Source organism: Rhodnius prolixus, unplaced genomic scaffold, assembly GCF_049639745.1.
Source record: "Rhodnius prolixus isolate KJV_2025 unplaced genomic scaffold, Rpr scaffold_9, whole genome shotgun sequence".
NCBI lineage: Eukaryota > Metazoa > Arthropoda > Insecta > Hemiptera > Reduviidae > Rhodnius > Rhodnius prolixus.
In genome coordinates this window covers 6,442,117-6,465,060 of record NW_027411604.1, presented here as the reverse complement: position 1 = coordinate 6,465,060, position 22,944 = coordinate 6,442,117, and the positions used below count along the sequence as shown (strand labels likewise).

At 29.2% G+C, this 22,944-nt stretch overlaps 3 protein-coding genes and 1 long non-coding RNA gene across 11 annotated transcripts in view; 1 reads left to right on the top strand and 3 right to left on the bottom strand.

Moving 5' to 3' along the window:
• The window catches only part of Myo61F (unconventional myosin 61F), a 46,676-nt gene extending 41,161 nt beyond the window's left edge, over positions 1-5,515 (top strand). For all 3 annotated transcript variants that reach the window (XM_074128939.1, XM_074128940.1, XM_074128941.1), the window contains exons 7-20: positions 31-234; positions 319-578; positions 669-838; positions 1,291-1,445; positions 1,529-1,657; positions 1,752-1,905; positions 1,978-2,209; positions 2,584-2,814; positions 2,898-3,057; positions 3,213-3,333; positions 3,633-3,757; positions 4,307-4,525; positions 4,610-4,716; positions 5,055-5,515. In XM_074128939.1, coding sequence (XP_073985040.1) covers positions 31-234; positions 319-578; positions 669-838; positions 1,291-1,445; positions 1,529-1,657; positions 1,752-1,905; positions 1,978-2,209; positions 2,584-2,814; positions 2,898-3,057; positions 3,213-3,333; positions 3,633-3,757; positions 4,307-4,525; positions 4,610-4,716; positions 5,055-5,166 — 2,379 coding nt within the window. In that variant the 3' untranslated portion in view covers positions 5,167-5,515. The remainder of the gene's footprint in view (positions 1-30; positions 235-318; positions 579-668; positions 839-1,290; positions 1,446-1,528; positions 1,658-1,751; positions 1,906-1,977; positions 2,210-2,583; positions 2,815-2,897; positions 3,058-3,212; positions 3,334-3,632; positions 3,758-4,306; positions 4,526-4,609; positions 4,717-5,054) is intronic.
• LOC141454590 (uncharacterized) overlaps positions 1-9,008 on the bottom strand; it is a 37,090-nt gene extending 28,082 nt beyond the window's left edge. For 3 of the 5 annotated variants that reach the window (XM_074129025.1, XM_074129026.1, XM_074129027.1), the window contains exons 1-3: positions 8,775-9,008; positions 6,623-8,293; positions 3,005-3,151 (exon numbers count right to left, since the gene is read on the bottom strand). In XM_074129025.1, the coding sequence (XP_073985126.1) occupies positions 8,094-8,293; positions 8,775-8,865 (291 nt within the window). In that variant the 5' untranslated portion in view covers positions 8,866-9,008 and the 3' untranslated portion in view covers positions 3,005-3,151; positions 6,623-8,093. Of the gene's footprint in view, positions 1-3,004; positions 3,152-6,622; positions 8,294-8,774 lie in introns of those variants that run through there. The other 2 variants (XM_074129029.1, XM_074129030.1) reach the window with 1 other exon arrangement.
• A 2,622-nt stretch (positions 9,009-11,630) lies between these two features.
• On the bottom strand, positions 11,631-14,338 carry PpD3 (protein phosphatase D3). Of its 2 annotated transcripts, none has more exons than XM_074128976.1 (3): positions 14,324-14,338; positions 13,648-13,962; positions 11,631-13,562 (listed from the first exon to the last, which is right to left on the bottom strand). In XM_074128976.1, exon 3 carries the CDS (start codon positions 13,364-13,366, stop codon positions 11,933-11,935), a length of 1,434 nt encoding a protein of 477 aa, XP_073985077.1. In that variant the 5' UTR covers positions 13,367-13,562; positions 13,648-13,962; positions 14,324-14,338; the 3' UTR covers positions 11,631-11,932. The 2 variants fall into 2 exon arrangements, with proteins under 2 accessions (XP_073985077.1, XP_073985078.1); XM_074128977.1 differs by lacking the exon at positions 14,324-14,338 and adding an exon at positions 14,097-14,251.
• Positions 14,339-18,050: 3,712 nt separating this feature from the next.
• On the bottom strand, positions 18,051-22,460 carry LOC141454594 (uncharacterized). The gene is made up of 3 exons (XR_012458808.1): positions 22,136-22,460; positions 19,031-19,256; positions 18,051-18,496 (listed from the first exon to the last, which is right to left on the bottom strand). It is a non-coding gene; the product is annotated as an uncharacterized lncRNA (long non-coding RNA).
• Between the last annotated feature and the right edge of the window lie 484 nt (positions 22,461-22,944).

The window sequence follows — 22,944 nt, the reverse complement described above, 5'->3', positions numbered from 1 at the left end:
GCTTTACCAAACTTGAAGTTATTTTTGTAGGAACATTCTTCAGAAAACATGGACGATGCAAAACAAATGATTGAAGTGAGTAAAGCGCTGAAAACTTTAGGCCTTAGCGATAAAGAACAAAATGAGATTATGGCAATCGTAGCGAGTGTATTACATCTAGGAAATATTGGTGTTGTCGAGGAGAAAGGGCAAGCTGTATTAAATAATACGAATCATTTAAAATATGCAGCTGAGGTAAGATTAACTAGCATTATGGCTAGAAAGCTAATTATCTGCTTAGTCCACAATAAATTATTTAAATTCACATATTTTTATTAGCTACTTGGTTGTGAAGAAGAAAAATTAAACCTTTCATTAACCCAACGAACAATACTTGCACGTGGAGATGTAGTTTCATCACCGTTAGATCGTGAAACTGCTATTTATGCCAGAGATGCTTTGGCTAAAGCAATTTATGATAGATTATTTTCTTGGTTAGTGAAAAGATTTAACAAATCATTACAACCAGAACAGAAAACAAACAATAATGTTATGGGAATATTGGATATTTATGGTTTTGAAATATTCCAGAAGAATAGGTATGCAAAAAGAACTTATTCTTTTTTTTTAAGTTAGTAACCTATTAGGAAATACAATAAATATTCACAAAGTAAACATTGTTATTTCAGTTTTGAACAGTTTTGCATCAATTATTGTAATGAAAAACTCCAACAACTTTTTATTGAACTGACCTTAAAATCTGAACAAGAAGAATATTTGAAAGAAGGCATTGAATGGGAACCTGTGGAATATTTTAACAATAACGTTATTATCAATCTAATAGAAGAAAAACATAAAGGTACATTTTTTAACTGCTGAAAGATATTAAATTGTTTACGTTATGACTTAGTTTATGATTAAGTGTTGAAAAGTATGTGGAAAACTTAATTTTTTGTCGTTTCGATAATTTAATCGTCTCTATGACATTAAATTAATCTTTTAAATAGTAATGTTGTATCATTATGAGCGATATAATGATCAGCAGTCGTTATAATGTTTTTACGCATGAAAAAAAAACACCACCGTACTAACGTTGAGACTCTTGGAAAGGACATGCAAGTTGGAGATTCCGCAACGGACTAACTCGCAAGTTTTGAAACTAGAAGATAAAAACAAATCGCGTCTGAAAAGTAGGCATTTCAGTTATAGATTGGTTTTAACCATTTAAAATAAATATTGGTCTTACAGTAATTTCTACTATTGAAATTTTAGTAAATTACAATTTAGTTTTATTTTATATTTTCATTTCAGGAATAATAGCTTTGCTGGACGAAGAGTGCTTAAGACCTGGAGATACTTCAGATATTACTTTCCTCGAGAAAATGTCTGACAAATTAGCATCACATAAGCATTTCGTTAGTTATCAAAAAGCTGAAACTAAAATGAAAAAAATGTTGGGTAGAGAGGTAATTAAAGAATTCATCTAGTTTGTTTAATTTCATGGAAATCAATTTTGAAATAAGCTATATGTATTTTGTTTTTAATGCAGGAATTCACTCTAGTTCATTATGCTGGAGATGTGATTTACAATGTTCATGGATTTTTAGATAAGAATAATGATTTATTATTCAGGGATTTAAGAGAAGTTATGTCTAAAACAACAAATTCCATAACTAAGGTATCACCTGAATTGATTTTCTTTCACAAAATGTTTATTTACTGAAAAAAAAAAAAATACTTTCTAAAGCTAACATAAAGTAATATTATTTCAGAGTGTTTTTCCTGAATCAGAATTAAAAAGCAAAAAGAGGCCTGACACTGCTATAACTCAATTTAAAAACAGCTTAACCCAGTTGATGAACATACTTGTTTCCAAATCTCCTAGTTATATTCGTTGTATCAAACCAAATGACTTTAAACAACCTGGTAGGATAATTTTTTTTATCATAAATTTCATAAAACTTATTTTCATAAGTTGAAATGTGATCTTTTTTTCAGGGTCATTTAATGATTCCTTAATAAGTCATCAGGTGAAATACCTGGGATTAATGGAAAATTTAAGAGTTAGAAGAGCAGGTTTTGCCTACCGAAGAAATTACTCAGAATTTCTAAAACGTTACAAGAGTTTATGCCCAAAAACTTGGCCTTCATATAATGGGCCAGCTAAAAATGGAGTTACGGAATTAGTCAAGCATTTGGACTATAAAACTGAGGAGTACAGAATGGGGAAGTAAGGGAACTTTTATACTATTTCATGTTTTGTTTCTTTTCTGATATTATTTTTGCTTATCCCTGAAATATTACTTCGACGCTATCTATCAAATTTAGAGTAATTTAATAGTCAGCATGACCTTCAGTTCATTCAGTTGGTTGAGGTAATTCCAGTCTGATCTGGCTGTCGGAGAGGATGATCCCGATAGCCCCTGTCGAGGTTAAACAGAACGAATCTTTTGATTAGATTGATTTTTGCCTAGAAATTGCTACGAAAGTCCTCCAAGGGTTACGGAAGTACTTAGTTCTTGGCCCCGAAAATTCCAGCCCTAGTTACTTATTATAATAACCATATTGCTTCAATGTAACCAGCAAATGATTTTCTTGTTATAGTACAAAACTATTTATTCGACATGCTCAAACATTATTTAACACTGAAGATGCATTCCAAATCCGTAAGCAAGAATTAGCCTGTCTTATTCAAAGTTATTGGAAAGGATACGTTCAAAGAAAGAAATATCAGCAAATTAGACAGGCTGCCATCACTGTTCAAACCTGGACTAGAAGATATTTAGCACAGAAAGAGTTTCTAAGAAGGAAACATGCAGTTCTAGTAGTAAGAAAGTAGGTTTATAGGCTTTAGTTATTTGGACATATCTATTAATGTTGTGTGAAGAGTTAAATTAATTTTTTTGGTGAATTTCCAGCTTCATCAAAGGATTTATAACAAGAACTGGACCACCAACAGATTTAAATAAAAAATTTATACAAACTGCGAAGCAACAATATTTACTACGTTTAGCCAAGAACTTACCTAGAAATCTGCTGGACAAATCTTGGCCTGTTCCTCCATTAGTTTGTAATGAGGTAAGGCAAACTTCATCACTTAGGCCAGCAAGTAATTGTCCTGTTAGTTCTTTGTAATTTTCCTCAGTTTACAAACTTGATATGTTAAGACCTCCTAAAAAAAGTAGGCATTGATTTTATTTACTGAAGATTTTCATTTAAAACATATATTCCAGGCATCTCGATCAATACGAGAAATACACAGAAGTTGGCTAGCTAGAAAATATCGACTTGCATTAACACCAGAACGCAAGAAACAACTGGAACTTAAAGTTTTGGCTGAAAAACTATTTAAAGGTAATCGTTTGTGCCTAGATATTAATTTGCTTCCTTTTTTTTAAAGAAATTATTTTGTATGTCAATAATTCTCGTATCTTTGTCGGAAGGTTCTGATATAATGTTGTTTTCATTATTTTCCAAGTACCATATTTAACTTCCTATCAAGGTTCTTCAAATTTTTTAACAATACAAATACTATTTACATAGATAAATATTTTTTTTTCATTTAAAATTAAATATCAACTAAAAGTTTTGAGTGTACCTCTCGTGTATTTTAAAAAATATTTTTTGTTAATACTTGATTTATTTTATTTTAGAGAAAAAGAAGAATTACCCGCAAAGTATATCTGCGCCTTTTGTAGAGGATAGATTAACTGATGCACAAAACTTGATTAAGAAACCTTTTTTTACGAGTGAAGCAGCTGCTGGAGATGAAATACTAGTAAGACGATGATTTTGTAGAATAATTTTAATATGGATCTCAAAAACAAAAAACATAGGACTAAAACAAAGCCATCTTTTAACAAGTTGTTTTAGCCCTCAAATAAAAACTCGTTTAATTGAATTTTTAATTATTTTATTATTCTACAATTAATGATTAATATGGTTTGTCGGTTACATATTCTTCCCCTTGACATCTTGATTTAGCGTAATAGATTTATTAAAAAATTCAGTTGGGATTGGTTAGTTAGAGTATACCGTATTCCACATCGATTATTCGTAATTAAGAGTCTAAAGAAAAGCTTCAGGGTTAGAAGCGTCACATCATTATCTTTTCTTTGATAAATGCTCAATTCGCGAGACCATACGAAATTCTTTCCCAATAACAAAACGCTAGTTATTTCATTTTCTTCCTAACAAATGAGTATCAAAAGAATTGTTACGATTATTCTACTGGAAATTTCAGAATAGATAGATCAGCTCCTTATTGTAAGATGTGTCATTTCTATCATGAGAAAAGAGATTATAGTACAATTTTTCTTTGTTTCAGTATGGATGTAATGTAATTAAATTTGACAGACACGGATATAAGAGAAGAAATCGTTTATTGTTTATTTCTAGAAAGCACTTTTACGTAGTAGTGGAAGGTGACAAACAATTCAAGATAAAGCATAAAATACCCTTTGAAACAATACTCAAACTGGAAATTACATCAGAAAGGGATAATTTTTTACTAATAAGGATACCAACCCAATTAACAAAGGATAAAGTAATTATTAATTTCTTTCAAAAATATTTCACATGTATAGTATTATACTTAAATAGAAACTTTTATTTTTTTAATTTATTACAGGGGGACGTAATTTTAGAAGTTCCAAATTTAATAGAAGTGATAACAAAAATTGTGAGCATTACAAATAATTTAAATCTATTGAACGTGAACACTATCGATGATGGAAAGTAAGTAAAACAGATTTTTGCACTTTTAGTACCAATAAATTAGTTTGAAAAGTACTGGTTTTGAGATTCCCTAAGTGCGAATATAATTTTTTGGACCAAAATTTTTTGAAAACAAAATTGGCACAAGAAAAACATCTTGAAATTTTCCTTGGGTCCCAAAAGATTTGGTATACAGGTAAGAGATAGTGCCCAAAACGAAGTGGCAGATTGAATTTTAAATACTTTTGCAAATTACTCTATTTGCGAGTAGAGATTATACAAAGAAAGGAATTTCACTCATTTGCACTGAAAATATCAGCGAGCTGTTAACATTAATTAATTATTTATTATTTTTCCAGGATTTGTCACAGTTTAATAAATGGCAAAGAATTCGCTATAGATTTAACACTAGGTACAAATGGGCCTGGCATTTCAAAGGGTAAAAGCGGCCAACTCATTGTAGTGGGATAGAATTTTGAGATATTTCCTGATCAACGAGAAATTTATTTACATTGAATTATATATATTTTTTTAAAAGCAGTCCTTTAGGGACCCAAAACAGCAATATTAAGCTACATACTTTTTGATTGTGATACTCTAATGCGTTAAGTACTTTGTGTTAGTGATTATTTTAATTTTATAGCGGAAGCACCAGAATGTTGGTTTTTAAAAACGTTTCTTTTTATTTGTTCAAAAGTAATATTTAATTATTTAATGGTGCCATATAATCTTTGTTTGAAATGAGATTGAAAGTATAAAAATAAAATTTTAATTTATAATGTTCAATTTTAATTATAAAATATAACTGAAGTTGTAAATATATGATTAATTTATGTGTATATACAGAAAAAAACTGTTTTATATAGAATATATTCTCCTAAAAAATTATTAATAATTTATTGTAAGCTAAATCCCTGGAAATAAGATTATTTTTGGACTCCCTAAAAATAAATCGACTAGCCCCTATGGGAGCTCCTAATTAATTTTGAACACAGTTACTGCAAAACTAAAGAAAATTGTTACTGAGTTATAGAAAAACAAAACTTCTAACAAAACTACTAAAAACTAAAGAAGTACGCGTACTATAAGTTATGCCCTATTTTTATTTTTATTAATATTTGTTCGAAACTGCCATCAAATTAATTTCCACTGCTAAGTACTTGTTCTCAAATTCTAAAGGGTAACGATGGACTGTGCATTTTTCTTTCACATGTACTGTACCAGATTTTTTTAATAGGCACCTCTTTTTATTATTTTAAAAAGTGGTTAAGCGTCACTTAAAGGCTATTGTACACCATAAACGTCTCTCCTAAAAATTTTAATGAATTTTAGAGAAAAGCTCAGATTATATAGGGGTCAAATTCATAAACTTTAGACGACAGTGATTGTTAAAAATAAAACTTCGATTAGGGCATTCTTGGATCTTTATAAATTAACAAAATTTACATATGAATTAGACTCTACAACAAACCGAACACCTTCGACCTAATAACCTCCTGGAGCTACCTAACTTTTTACGTCTCAGGCGTATGCAATCTTGAGGTCTGTAAAATTATTCAAAATCGAGTGATTTTCGTTGAATCAAATGAATTATTAACGACAAGGAGTAAGGTTAAAAGGTGATAAAAAAAAAAAAATGTATTCAATTAATTATAAGAGGGATCCAGCTGCTAGCCCTTGGATGTTCTTTTCTTGAGAGTTTCTTACAGCACTGCCCGGTAATATACAGTGTTATCTGATTAGAATAAAACTATTCGGAAGCCGGCAGTTAACTGAAAAAATCTCCTTAGTCTATCTACCTTAGTTGATGCGGTTTAAATTAATAAAAAAAAGATGAAAACGCACTTTTTTTTTGCACCCTAGCTAATATCAAGTCTTTTGACTGAAGGAATAGTTCAGAGAAAGAGATAACTTAAGCTTCCATTACCTTTGGTAATTTGCCTGGTGCAAATAATGTCTTAATATTCTTAAATCTTGAATTGCAGACGCAAGTAGTTTTAAAAATTGTCTGTAACATAAGTTCATAAATTTAAAACGCAATACCTGAACCTATTGAACTAAAATTAAACTATTCTTATCGGTTTTGTAGATTTCCACCTACATTGCTCCACAGAAAATATGGTATTTTAAAAAAATAATAATTTTTTCTTAATAAAATTCTTCCTAAAAATGTAGTTACCAATCATTAGAATTTCAAAGACAAGGGAAGATCAAAATAAAATAAAAAATGTTAGAAGGATAAAAAAAGAAACGTCTGCAAAATCTGAATATTTAACTAAAGAATATTTTTCCATTTTCCTGTTCATTTTTAGAATTTTCAACTTAAAGAACTGGAAATAACTACAGAGCACAACGAATTATTTTTATTTAAGACAAGGTTGATTATATAGTAAGATTAAATGAAGTTAAACCTCCACTTCATAAAGGAATATTTGGCCATTAGTTGCTGTATCTATTTTTTCCAGATTTTTCAAATAAAAATAACGAAATATTCAGACAAATGATGGTTTAAGAAAAAGTAAATGAATTTTACGAGCTACTTTTTTTTTTGAGCGTTAATTCTGTTAATTTTTTAAAAGAAAGGATTCTCAACATCAGCGGGTGAAAGCTTTCTCAGAAGACGGTCGGCCCTAGGATGATGATGTCTCAACAGACAGTACAGCTCATCACCAAAGTGGTAGTTCCTGGTAGTTTTGAAATATTTGTGATCTCCGCCTTGAGGGCCTAGTGCATTTATCACTGAACCAATCTCTTCTCTCCCTAGTGTCATTCTAATTTTAGTTGTAAGAAAAAATAACAATCAATGGGCCTTGATTTTTCTTGATAGATAATTAATTTGATACTAATATTGAAAAACAAAGATATGTAAAATAACATAAATTAATTTCAATACCTGGCAAATGATCTTTATGAAGAAGACAGTACTATTACACTTCAAAAAACTTAGAACTGAAGTCGGTAAATACAGATTATGAATTCCTCGAAAAGCATGTGGCAGGCAGCACACAAATTCATTTGCAATTGTTTGTATTACAAACATATATGATAATTTCTTAATCACCTACAATATTAACGCAGTTATATTTAGCTGGTCAATTTCAATTTGTAATTAATCAACTTAAATCGTTTTACTAACAATGAGAATATTACTCAAAAATAAAGGAGAATTATTGTAATGTGAGGAGCGAATAATAAATAATTAACAAGGAATTGGAAAATAATCCATTTTTTCATGTTTACAGGAAAAATATTTTTTATTATATACACATCTTTCTTAAAGATGGGTTGATTTAATCATGATTTTTAATTATGCAAAAAATAAAACATTTACCAACAGTTCTCTCGAATAACAATGTTTACCTTAATAAATATGTCAAAAAAATCAGATTTTTCAAAAATCAAGCAATCTCTTTGGGTGGCATTTTGTTTGGATCAATGGAACCACTTTTATCTTTCTTTTTAGAAAGATGAACTTTTTGACTATCATTGGCAATAGATCTAATTTGTTCTTCCATACATTTATTAACATTTTTTGTAATTACTTTTTTCAAATGTTGTACTTCAGCATTTTTAACTTTCTTTGGTGCTATCGGACGACCTAAAATAAAATAACACAATTATTGACTCCAGTAAAATATTGTCTATTCAATTCATTAACTCTATAAGGATATTCAATAATGTATTTGAAGGCAGAAGTTGAAAAGTAATCTTTTCGATCAAAAAAACTTTATAGATGATTATTGTAGTTCCAAATATTAATATTTTTTGGTGGATTTTGAGCATCTAATAATAGTGAAAAAAAAAAAAACTATTTTATAGGTCAATCAAATAGTTTCTTCAGTTGTTTCTTTTAGTTTAAATAAAAACTATATATTTATTATGCCCTTGATATATACTTAATTTAGCTTACTACTGCCAAATAAAAGCTAGTTTAACAATCAACAGTATGCAGATAGCATAATATTTACTTTAATACTCTGCGATAATCAAGAAAGTCACTTATTATTAGTCAATATTATTTTTATCTATTTTCTTACCAATTAATTAGTGAACAAGGATAATATTTTACTAAAACTTACTTTTTCTAGATAATGATTGAACTTTGTCTTTCTTCTTTTTAGTAATGCCAGGTAAAGGTGGATTTTTGTTTTTCTTAATTCCCTGAGGCATATTGTAAATCTTTGTAAAAGAAACAGTAACCAGTATTTGGGAAGCTGATATGTTGAAAATAGATTGTATATAAAACTAAATTACGTCCTAACACTTACTAGGTGGGGACTAAAACCGTCTCACATGCCAAATTATCTGTGAAACCTACTCTAGGGTTATATTTGGCGCTATAATACGAACATTAGCGGTTTAAATTAAATTCAAATGGTTCTCTGTTCTTGATTTTAAACATCAATATCCTAAAAATGTTGAGCAATTTACAATTGTAGCGTCTTTCATAACTTGCAGAAATAATGGTGGAATTTCATGAATTTAGAGGGAATCCAAAATAAATTTTACTAGGAAATCCTTGAAAAATCTTTTTAAGGGAAGCGGGTAGGCCATTAAATGAGTTTTCAGTATTTTTAGTTTAAAGAATTTAGTTAGATTGGTTTCAACAGTGAAAATGCTAAGAATTAAATCTCACAGGAAGTTGCTTTTTCGAAAATGCTCTTTTAGCCTAACTCAGAATTTTAGCCTCTACTTTAATCTTAGTATTATACTCGTATGAGCAATATCACCAACATATTACATTAAAATAATACTCTAGAGGAAAGTGAACCATTCCTTTCTAACAGAAGTGAAATATATATTTTGGGGGGGGGGAAATATTACAAATAAAAATTTTAGTCCTATTTGCGAGCAATTAGTATGCCTTTTTTTTGTTCTTTTTTAAAAATGATTTAAGGTGCGTAAACATCTGAGGTTATTGGCAACATCGGAGCTTTTTTCAGTGCACTACCGGCCTCCGGACAGTATTTTCTCGTTACAGCAACACTGACCATCACCGGATGGTGAGCTGTAAGAAGCTCCTAGGAAGTGAAAATCTAAGGGGCCAGCAGCTGGATTCAAACCCGGGATCTCCGCGTGGGAATCCATTACGCTTACCGCAGAGCTAATAACCTCTTGTATACAGAGTTTAACGAGTAAATCTCAAAAACCAGTCAGTAAATGGAATTTCCATCCCTGCACAGGGATTGCGAAGAAGCCTACGCCAACGCGAGTAGAGGGTTTATTCTGGCATCAACTCTTTGGAGCTTAAGTTCTTACTGTTTAATTAGACTTACCAATCTGGTGAGAGCCTTTATGGCCAAGTATGAAGGGATAGATTTCTTCTATGGGGAGATTTTCATCGCCAAGAAAATTTCAAAATAAACCTTTAGATTCATACTATTTTTCTTTATTGGAATTAAACAACATGCATCATTCAATTAAAACCTCTACGTATCGCTGATTTTATCCATTGATTGCATGTTTTTTCTGTATTCTGACCGGTTTTGGATTTGTATCCAACATCAGAGATTGATTTATCACTTAGGTCAAGAAAATTTTACTTCAAATTTCTTTTCCTTTTTTGTTAACTCTAGTAAGAGAAATTAAAAATAACAAATATTAAAATTATTTGTCTACGTTACATTATGTCTGCCAATTTTTTTTTCTTTTAAATTTAATTTGGATCTCCAAATCTGAAATATGAGATTAAATTTTGTGTAGAAAGTGTAGGATCATTAAAGTTTTTATTTACAAGGCAGGATTAAAATTATTCTACCAAAATGAGAGACTGAATTCACTTTCCTCTTTGGTATAAATCAGGATAATTAATCTTTCTTTATTTTCTTACCTGGAATGCCAATTGGCTTTGAAGGTAAATGTTCCACAAGAGGATATGGAGGCGGAATGTACGGGATTAATCAAAGAATGTCTATTTAAGTTTATACAAAAGGCAACAGACTTTCAAGGAAGCTAGTCGCAATATTAACTTGTAAAGCTGAGATCATAAGGTAGATAATTAACTTCTCAGAACAGCCAGACGCCCTCACAGGTCGTTTAAGCGTTTGAAGATGTTCTAGGATTAGCGATATTAACGAGAATTATTGGCATAATTAACAAAAACTTAAAAAGTTAAGTTAAGCCTTAAACAACTGTCCTACCGGACAGTTTTAAAGGTAAATATAGCAAATCGTTTGGCTCGGGTGAGGTCCAGTAAAGTAAAGTATTCACGTACAGTGAACCTTTTTGTGGCACTGTTCGTTGAAGAATAGCAAGTGAAGGATTTGTCAGGAAGAAGATTTGTACCAGTATGAATGTATTGTACATCTCAGTGAAATCGCTCTTCGTACAAGAAAAAGCTCAAACCTTCTGAAGCTCCAGAAACCAGTCTGGAATTCTAGAAGGCGCCCTAACAGATCCTCTGCATAGATCGCGTTGCAGTTTTTCTGGTGAATCCTCAAAAAATCGAAATTTTGCACCATCACTTCACTTTCTCTTACTCTGTCTCTTCACGAAACGGAATTTAATTTTAAAATCTTGAAAAATAACAATTAAAAGTGTAGGAATTTACTATGAGAACTGTAACTTCTAGCATCCTACAAAGGCATACAACGGAGTCAAAAAAGAAACATAAGTACTTCTTAGAAAAAAAAGATTACATTTTCCATGTATTCCGCTTATGGAAATTTAGTAATAATCTCATCATTGTTTTGTATGTTTACTTGTACAATCCCTTTTTTATCTAGAAAAATTCTAAATATATAGAAATTTTGTTTATAAAAAGAAAATAATACACTATTTTAGAGAAACTAAAATCCTTTAATGAGAATAACCTTTATACACATTGAGGTAATCTAGAGAAAGTTCACATTATTTATTAAATGTGAAAAATTCATTGAAAACTGTTGATTAAATATAACAACAAATGATAAAAAAGAGCACTTCGTTCTGGTCGGTTTTTACAAAAACAAAACAGAGTCATTTAAATACTCCACTTAAAAAACAGAAAATAACAAGCCTTATTATAATAGTCAAGGTATCGAATCTTTCATAATCTTGGCTCTTTCACTATTTTTAATGTATAACTTGTAATTACACATCTCATTAATATTTGTTACTTGTTATTGCAAAGGTTATTCGCTTTTAATGTGTATTAAAGAGTACTACTAAATTTGTCCACTCACGTATTAAAACTTTACCGCACTAGATTATGCTTATTTAATATAGCCCTGCCGAAAAGAAATATTACCTTTTTAACTCAAAAACTTAATAAATTGAACAAGGAATTAGCATAGGCCATCGGTTTTACATTTGGATGTGGTACTGCTTCATAAGTGGTGTATTCTGGTTTCAGAGTTTTTCCATTTAATGTAATAAAAGCACCTTTATTACCCATGGTATCACAATAGTTAGGCGCTGAAAACACTGTTATACATTTACCATCATGTCCTTCCTCATAACCATCCGGTTTTACTTCATGGCTTCTGATGATATAATCCAAATTGTTTTCTTTAAGAAAAGCTTTTGTAACATCGGGACCAAACTGAATTCCAACACCCCTCTTACTTGGCGATCTTCCTTCAACGGGTTGTGGGTCTGACCATAACAGATCGCACATCAGACCTTCTTCTGGTGGTTGCTGGTTTCTCTCGATTACTCTAATATCATCTAAAGTTACACCATCCTTAGAAAATAAACCCCCATGCATTACAAGTACTCGTTTATTTAAACAATGAGCAAGTGGTAACAGATTATAAACTTCTGTAAACACTTCTACCATTGGTCCACTGTATTTAGCTTTTACTTCTCCCTCAAATCCATACATTTGATTCATCGTCTGACTTTCATGATTTCCTCTAGACATAAAAAATTTATCTGGATATAGCAGCTTAAATGCAAATAATGTGAATATACATTCTACGGAGAATGAACCTCTATCGACAAAATCACCATTGAACAAGTATGGATTTGTTGGAGAAGGAAAACCATTTAGCTGAAATATGTTCATTAAATCATAAAACTGCCCATGTATATCACCACAGACTGTAAATTTTTCATCATCCTCGATAACTACGTCGACCAGGGAAGGCATTTTCTTAAAAAGTCTCTTCACATCAAACAGAATTTTGTAAGCATACTTTCTATGTAATTTACCTTCAGATTTGTAGGTGTCTATTAACTGGAAAACAAATTCTTCGGTAATTTTTTCACCTACAATAGCTGGTCCTTTGTAATCATCTTCTACAGCTATTGATTCATAATCAATTGTTTCTTCCAAAGATTTTCTACTGTCGTCGGCTATAGCTTTTTCAAAAGCAAGTCGCGTTATTAATTTCTGACATTCGTTGCGTTTTAATTTAGCATCTTCAGAACTTGGACATGCTTTGACAACAGCTTCATAATCACGTAACGCTAATTTATATTTACCTAGTGCCATATATGCAGCAGCTCTACGATAATAACCTTTAATATAAAGGCGATCCAATTCTATAGCTTTTGTTGCGTCTTCTAAAGCTCCGCCATACGATTCTAGTTTAAGATAAGCAAAACTCCTATTCGCAAAGTAGACAGCGTTTTGAGGATTACATTCTATTGCTTTGGAATAAAATTCAAGGGCTTCACTGTAATGCTGTTTTTTAAAATGTTCATTAGCTATTTCTTTAAAACCTTCCGCTTCTTTGACTGGATCCATTTCGTCCTGTTACTCACTTGTTCAAAAACTTTTATTTTTTGTACTATAACTTATAGGTTGTTCTCACTGAAGAAGTGGTATTATTAACCAAAAACCACAAGTCTCGATCAGTTCTTGTATAAGGTTATCGGATTACATGGCAAAATCTCTCTCTTAGTTTCAAATATCATCATGCGAGGTTGATTTGATAGTTGAACTAAAAAATATGGATTATTAGATTAAACAAATAAAAAAGACTGAAAAGATAAATTAAGTAATTAATAATTTTAAATAATACTTACGTCTTGGAGTACTGTTAGAACCTTACTTCAACATAAACACTTCACTATAGCCAACAACTCGAACAATGTGGTTAGATAAATAAATTTCTCTGGACTGTATTACTGTGAAAACGATGAGAGAAAAAAAACATACAAACTCTATTTAATTCATTTTTTCTTTTGAAAGCTGAGCTAGATTTATTTAGAACTTCATGTTTAATAAATTTACGTTAACCCCCATCCTGACAAAATTGAAAATTCCTAGTTCGTTTCTGTCGCTATGAAATTGTTAAAACAATACGATTTCTTGATTAAATGCTTTATATTTAGTTTGTTCTGAAACAAAAAATATATTTAATAGAATTAGAAAACAAAAAATACTTCAACGTTTATTTATTAACGCAAATTCAACTCTGAACATTATACTCATCTATTTTATTAAGAATTAAATATTTATAGGGTATACATACAATAATAACGGCATTAACGTGATCCAAATTGATACAACAATCGCATAATTTAATTCTACACTCTTAAATGATTGCAACAAAAAAAACAAAATCTAACTCTAACCATTGAATGTTTAACTCTAAATATTAAGCAACATTTAAAAACTGTATGCTATCATATGTAATTTACGTATCAAATTAATAACAAAATATATATATTTTTTATATTAATAAGTGCTTTCACCTACTTTATTTTTTAAAGAGCATTATGTCAAACAAATCTTTCTTAGTACTATTGCTTGCCGCTAGAAAGCAGAGGCTGTTCAAATTGACAAAATAAAATTGCATTCAGCTCTCAAATCTCACAGACTGCTGATCAAGGAAAACCGATGGTATTTGTGCACTAAAACAAATATTTTTTATCGCCATGCTTAAAATAAAAATTTAAAAACCCAAAAAATCTTATTCCGTTGCTTGAAAAGACGCTAAGGGTTGGATTTGCTGCATGATCCACACTTGCTGCTTGTTAACGTCCACTAAGCCTGCTTGAATTTCATAAATACTTTCGGTAACTTTAAATTGGAGGAACAAACTATTTTGAAAAATGAAATAACCAATTTATTAACTCTACTGTCACTATAATGCTCATAATCATCAAAATAAGAAGCTTTTAGGATACTGGAATACGATTAAAAAAATAAATAAATGAAAAATAAAACTAATGAAATCATATTGCTCTTTTTTACTATAGTTATCAAATAATGTATTCTACCAGTAGTTGATCTGTTGACATAATGATAGGTTACATGATCTTAAAAAAAAAATTAATTGGGATAGAAAAAGGTTTGAAGTTTTTAGAATAAAAGTCATTTAAGTTCGTAAATTCAATATTGTAATTAGAAATTCTATGCTATTTGTAGAACCATACACGATTATTTTTATCCCACCTAGAATTAGAATTCGAAGGATATTTGGTTTGGATGATTAAGAGAGCTTAACAAGAATAAAATAGAATACATTAATTATTTGAAACTAATCTAAGCTACATTTGGTGAACGCAACCATATGAAATACAAATGATTTATACACGAATACTTATTATATAAAAAAATCAAACATTTAAAATAAATATCAAGATTTTTTTTTAAAAGGAGTAAAATTCCACTTAAGGACCTTCAAAAAATGCTTTTTTTGGTTCTGATAGAATCTGAATTTGGTTTCACTTCAAACAAAATGTCAGGGCCTTTCAGACTTCCCACAGATCAATGTTAACCCAAAATGATGCAGCTATCATTCCTACTACCTTTGATGTAAATATAATTTGCTTATTTGATTTATATAGTTAATTATTTACAGTCAAACTTGAGAGACTGATCATAGTCATCGTCATTAAAAGCTTAGTTCTATTTACTTCAATTTATAATTTGCTTTCACAATAAAGAATTGTTACTATTTTACTATTATTTTTTCCTGGGCGCCTCGACTTCTTGGCCATTAGTGCATTTTAAAACATTTTCTATTATAATCGATGGCCCCATTCAAGCTGGGATGGCATCTGCGACCTGAGTGTCACGTAGCCACACATCCTCTCCTTTAGAACGTCGCTCTAGTCTACTTGAGTGATGTTATATTACCACATATTATATTAAATAATCTCAATCTGCTTGGATAGTGATTTATAGAGAAAAAGTTTCAACATTAATAGATTAAGACACTGCAGACTCAGGACCCATACGTCTGTTGCATCGATGGTGGACATGGTTGGCAGCCTTCGACATAGAGGCGCCTCTCGTGAGGCTTTTGAACCGGCTTGTAGTCATTGGGTTGCTGTGTATTCTGAGTTAGAGAAAGGCACTTGCTAAGCTATGATTGGCAAGTACTCTAGGACCGCTAGGCTAACTCCTTTTACATTGCCTATAAAATGAATACGAAGTAACATTACTTGTTAATTAAAAAAATAAAAATATATGAATACTTAAAAATAGTAGAGGTTATTACGTTAAGTACTGAGCAGAAACTTGTTTTTAAAAAATGGTTCGCTCTAAGCTTTGTTTAACAATAATAATTGGTTAAAATAGAAACTTAGAACACTGTGCCTCAAAATTAAAGATATCTTCTTGTTGTCTAACTAATTATACAAAAAGAAAAAAATAAAATTACAATTTATTCAGTAAGTTAAAGTATTGGGAGTTTATCATATCAAAATTGTTTTTCTAAGAAGATGGATTATATACACTTTACCGTATAAACATATTTACTGCAAGAACTCCATCAAAAAACGATGTAAGATCATTACTTCTAGTCAATAAAAAATATACCCATTTTACAATATTTACAACATTAACTCCTGTAAAGGGATTCCTAAGTTACTTGTATTGCTTCTGTTAGTTTTTCTTTCTATTTTTGAAAATAAATAATATGACGAGATGTTTATAATAGAAAGATCTTTTCAGAATTTCTAATAATTCATAATATATGTCTGGTAGGAGTTGTATAAGGGTTGATCGTCAAAAACTGCACGAAAAAGGGTAACATTTTATGTATGGATAATTCCCTGTGCAAATATATACATTAATAAGGAAATGTCAATAAAGTTTTCTCTGAAAAAAGATGCAAACATTAGTTGAGATTATTTTAAACGCAGAATTACTAATAAACTTTAATTGGTCTTAAATATACTGCAATTTAAAATCAAATAATTGTTGCTAAATTTTGAATAAGAAAACCCAAATTCAACAGCAATTGTAGCTTATTTCTATTTTAGGAAACATTAAATTTATCTAAAATTTAGAATTACTAAACTTAAGTTGGCCTTAGATTTACCTTAAATCTTAATGCTGATAAATCACAAAAAATGATGCTATGTTGGATGAAAAGAGATTTCATACCTGGCAATAACTTTACTAGCAATTTAAAATGAAATCCTTTTATTTCTAAATTAAACTTTAGTTGTCTTTTACTTACCTTAAATCTTAATGTCATCAAATCACAAAAACTGATACTATTTTGGATGAAAAGAGATCCATCATAAAATACAATATTCTTACTGTTCATCTACAGAATTCTTTTATTTCTATAACCACTGTCAACTTCGACCAAAACCTCAGAAATATTATAAAAAATAAGTTGGATTTAGATTTACCTTAAATCTTAAAGCTGATAAATCACAAAAAAGTTGCTATTTTGGATGAAAAGAGATACCACATAATACAATATTCTTATTTACTGTTCATCTACAGAATTCTTTTATTTCTATAACCTCTGTCAAGTTCACCTAAACCTCAGAAATATTATTAAAAATTAGCAGGGCTTAGTTTTACCCTAAATCTTAATGCTAACAAATCACAAAAACTGATACTATTTCGGATGAAAAGAGATCCACCATAAAATACAATATCCTTACTTACTGTTTATCAACAGAATCCTTTTATTTCTATAACCTCTTACAAATTCATCAAAAACTCAGAATTATTATTAAACTTTACCTGGCCTCAAGCTTATTGTAAATCTTAATGTAGGCTAAATCATATTTTATTGTTGGTATTTTGAGCAACAGTTGATATCAGAAGTCCACAGCAGTAAAATAATAGCCTTGTTTCTGCAAATATAATAATCAAAATTATCTGCAAACTTACAACTGTGATTAAACTTGACTTCCTCTTAAACTTATTACACATCTAGATATTGGAACCATTCAGTTCTAACTAGATGATATTTTAGATAAAAGAGTTATCTAAATGCTTATCACAAAAAACACTTATTGCCTTTACGACTAATGTCATTAACAAATTTATATACAAATCTGAATTATTAACAAAATTTACTTACTCTGAAACTTACTGTAAATGAAGATGTTGGCGAATCACACAATTGTTGATCTTATTAAAAAGGAATGCAAAATGGAGAGGAATTCAATACCAGAATACTGCCATCACTTTTATACAAATATAATTCACAAATCTATCTAAAACACAGAAATATTATAAAATTTTGGTAAATCATAACTGTAGTTGATATTTTGCATCAAAGAGTTTCCAAAAATTGATTGCAGAATACTGTTATTGCAATTATCAATGTCAAATTTGACTACAACACAAAATTATAAAAGAAAAATGGCTACTAAACTTATTATAATTGAATTTGTTGGTAAATCATATAACAGTTGCTATTTTGGGTGAAAAATTAGCTAGAATTCAACACTAGAATGTTCTCAGCTCTGTTACAGCATTTTTTTTTTTTCAAATATGATTGTAAAATTTACATAAATCTTAGAATTATTATGAAACTTTAATTGATATTAAGCCTACTATTAATGTAAACATTAGAAATCACAGAATTGACGGTATTTTGAATGAAAAAAGATTCCACGATTCGAGTATATTGTTGGTATTTTAGTATTCATGATTCTTAATAGTGTGACACTGTAAAACATACACATACAATTTGATTTATAATAATTATTTTGATGAATATTTACTAACTAAGAATGAATCTGATAGAATGTAAAAACTCAAAATGTATTTTGAGCAATTTTGAAGAACTCAACATTAAATTTAAGCTCTAAACTGTGTTTAAGCTTTATGTTTCAACTAAATATATCATAAAAATGGATGCCAAAACTTTGTTTTTTTTTTTTATGAACATTGATCAATTAGAGTATAAATTGAATGATCTTACGAAAATGGATAATTGAGTGAGATGTATGATATTTTAGAAGGGCTCTCTTAGGTAAAATATTCAGTCTAAACTTGATCAATACTCTCTAATTTAACATAAACTTCAATTATTTTGCGTAATGTATTATTAAATACATGCTAATGTAGATTCTTAATAATACTAACGAACACTACATTTTTCACGTTTAAGGTTACCTTTAAAATGCAATTTACATTTATAATTTGTTTCTAAAGCTAATATCATTTTAAAAACAGTAAAAAATTGGATAAAATACTCACTTTTAAAGAGAAATTTATCATGCAGATTAGCGAAACTCGCCACGCGAAATCGTAGGTATGAGGTTAATTCGTTTTTCTTGAATTTTTCAAAAACAACTTGACCGATTTTCTTCAAATTTTGTGCAATTCTTTTTCATGCACTAGTCTATAATTTTTAATGAAAACCGATTTCTGAAATATTATTTCAGGGCCACTTTAGGGGGGCTGCTTCAGCTCAAGGCCTAATCTGAAAAATGGCATTTAAACATAAGATAGGTTCTACCACCAATTTTATTTTAAAGATTACTAATTATTTTAGAGAAATTGAAAATTTAAAGGAAATCTATCGAGCAGATTTTCGAGAATTAGCAAAAGAAAGTCGAAAGTTTAGGTATTCATTATTGCCATAAAAAATGTATTTTTACACAGAAATCTATTTTTAAAATTAATTTCGACTTTATTCTTATAAATTGTAACAGATTTGAAAAGAAAATAATTAATATTATTAATTTTTAATTGGGACTACTTTTTTTAATCGGCCATAGGAATGTATTCATGCGCATTTACCTCGTGCTTTTTGAGTGACGTCATAAAGTAGTCCCAAATTAATTTATAAAAAAGAGACTTTAAACAACTATTAGTGAATAAAACTTTTATTTTTATCAAACTTTAGTTGATATTTAATACAACTGTAAAGAAATTTTACTTAAATTTGATTAAAAAAAATATAGTAATTTTAACCAGAAATATCAATCCGCAGTCAGTTCTACTTGAGATCCCGGACAGTGAACATGCAGCTCCCGTAAGTAACATTTTATTTATTTTTTAAATAATTTCAATAAAATTTGAATTACAGTTCCTAGAGTGATTAATTCTAAACAAAACTGTATAAAATTTATGAAGTTTTATATAATTTTAAATTAGTAATTTAAAAAAAAAGAAAATTAAAAAGCAATATGGCCGACCAACCTATCTTGCATGCTGTAACAAGCACTTATTTTTTGTTCGCAGATTTTTTCATCTCTCTCCTTCAACTAGTTTTTATATTTTAATGATTTTTTTTTAATTAAATTTTTATATTTTATAAATTAAATACAATAAATTAATTATTATTAAGTCGACTTATCGTAGCTTTCGATTGTAATGTTCAACTGGATTTATTTTTAGAAAATTTTTTTTGTATAGTTTTTTTCCCTTTAAGGCGCATATTATAAGAAAATTTGAGAAAAATACGCCTTTGCTAAAGTAATTTAGATCTTTATTAAAATGTAAAAAATTATATTTGTTTAATTTATTTTTAATACACTGCTTCTTTTTTTTGCTTCTAAGCCAAAGAAGACATTTCTTCCAACTTAACCCTTGCAATAACCTTGTATCCTTGAGGCACTTCTTCCAACTTTACCCTTGCAATAACTTTGCACTCTTGGACATTTCTTTCAACTTTAACCTTGCAATAGGCCACAATGAAAATGATGAAGAGGCACCAAGAGCATACGATTATCTTCATTTCCCTTGAAACTAAATACCGTTGATCAAAATTTAATACATTTTAAAGAGGTAAGCGATATTTTTATTCAATAAGAACTTAGTGAAATATTAGAATTAATAATATAATTTTAAATTTAAATAATAGAATCAGTTGATGATCTGCAGTAATATAATAGGAAAGTTAAATTTGTATATGGAATTAACTGTACACGAATTCTCTGACAAGTTCCATTTTAAAATAGATCATCCTAAGCTTTTTTTCGTTTGAGAAAAACTCAAGATTTAGTTTTCACTTGCGATTATTTTTAAGTTTTCGGAGTAAACATTTCAAGTTAATTTTTATTTTTAATATAAACCGGTTATAAGATATGGACCTCAGTTTGGATTTAGATATTGAAAAAACATAGACCTTTAATTGATTTTAAATAAACTCAGAGAAATTATTATTTTTTGAAGAATGAATATTAATAATCAAATGAAATGAATGGAAAGTTTTAATTAAAATTTGGTACATTTTGGCGTTCCTAAACAAATTTAAACCCTCAGTTATTTAAAGTGCATAGTATACTCGTATTTTGAAGACCACAGGTAAGGTTGTCACTTGATGAAGTTAATTGTTTACACTCGATTAAGTTTAAATTGGATCGCCGTAAATTTATTGCGACATAAGTTACGAAGAATATAGTATTAAGGATCTCCGTTAACAAATTGATTGTATTAATGAATTTATCAATAAAGAATATTTTTATTCGTAATTTTCAAAAAATAATGGAACCGAACCTGAATTTTTTTTAACAAGGAAAACACAATTCTAATTTAAGTTCATATTGAAAAAATGAAAAGATTAGGGTATGAAACAGCAATAAGTAAATTACCTACAGTTCAAAGTAAATCAAATAATATTTATTGGACTTATGATAAAGGAAATGTTTTGCTATACTTTATTCATAATTTTAACCATCCATGAGGGGTAAACTATTTCCCAACGAAATACGAATTCCGATAAATTAAAATTTTGAAGAAGGCTGAGGGTAACAATTAATGAAATTGGTAAAAGTATGGATTATTAATCCTTTATGGCTAGTATTCATAATAGTTTTTACTTTGATTATTATTTCAGAATAATGTTAATAAATTAGAAAGAAAGATAATTTAAAATGGAAAGTGTCATCCCTTTTTATGAAATGGAATGGCAAAAGTTACGATTCACAAGTACCGGTTAAAATGCTAAATTTTCTTTATTTAACCAGAATTGGTTTCAAAATTGATAATAAAACAATTTCTAGAATTAATATTTAATCTTATTAAACAATTGGAATTAAGAAAAATTAATTTTGAGAGAATTTATAAGGTTATAAGGAGAACCATTCTAAGTATAGGTTAGTTAGGGCGCATAATTTTAATTACAATCTTTCAAGAGACTAAAATTTGTCCCTTTAGGGAACCTTAAATTCGAATATAGAATTATGGTAGTAAGGTCGCTTTCCTTAACAGAGAAACTAAACAAAGCCGAAGACAATTGAATATCAATAATTGAAGATTATCAAGAAAATTTATAGAGTTAAACGTTGATAAGAGACCGCATGAGCATAAAACGTAAATTTCTAAATTTGGTTTTATCAAAAAAGAAACTCTTACTTTCTTACTATCCTAAAAGAAAATGAGGTGCTCGAGTTCTGAGGGTGGAACTAGGATAACACAGCACACTGAAACAAAAATCACTAGAAGCACACACTTTTCTTCTTCACTATTTCACAAGATTTTTTTCGCGAACCCGAAGTCTAGTATTTTGACTGCATTTCTATTAAAACCTTAGAAACCAAATCACTCAAAGATCAATTATAGAAGTAACCACATACCACACTTAATCATAACCTCTATTAACATTTTAAATGATATGAACGAAAAAAAGATCTAGACTAGAAGACTGACACCCCCTCTCGTTGAAAGGCAGTAATGGCGGGAATAACTTAATATATATATTTATATATAGTTATACAATGGAAACAATTTTAAATTTTAATATAAAAACTTAAAAAAAAATACTTTAACTCTTTTAACAAATACTGTTTAATTTTGAAAGCCTTAATAATTTTTAAATAATTTCTTTGATCATTTTCGACAATTATTATGAACGAATCCTTTTGGAAATTTGACTTTGATTCACTTGTTTGATTCAATCTTTTTCTCTGATTCACTACTGCATTTTTTTTTTTATGATACCAAGAGAAAAAAATAATATAACTTACTTTCTGCTCTTGATCAGAGGAATAATAACTAAACATTAATAAATAATAACATTTTTAGTTTTAAAACAAATTTTTGAAATAAAACGATTTCTCAAATAATTTGCCCCAAACAGCGCAACCAATTCTCCACTGTTGTCTTCAGCCCTATAATATTAGCCATATCCCTTAAATGCGATCCCTTCAAGTCTATTTTTTTTC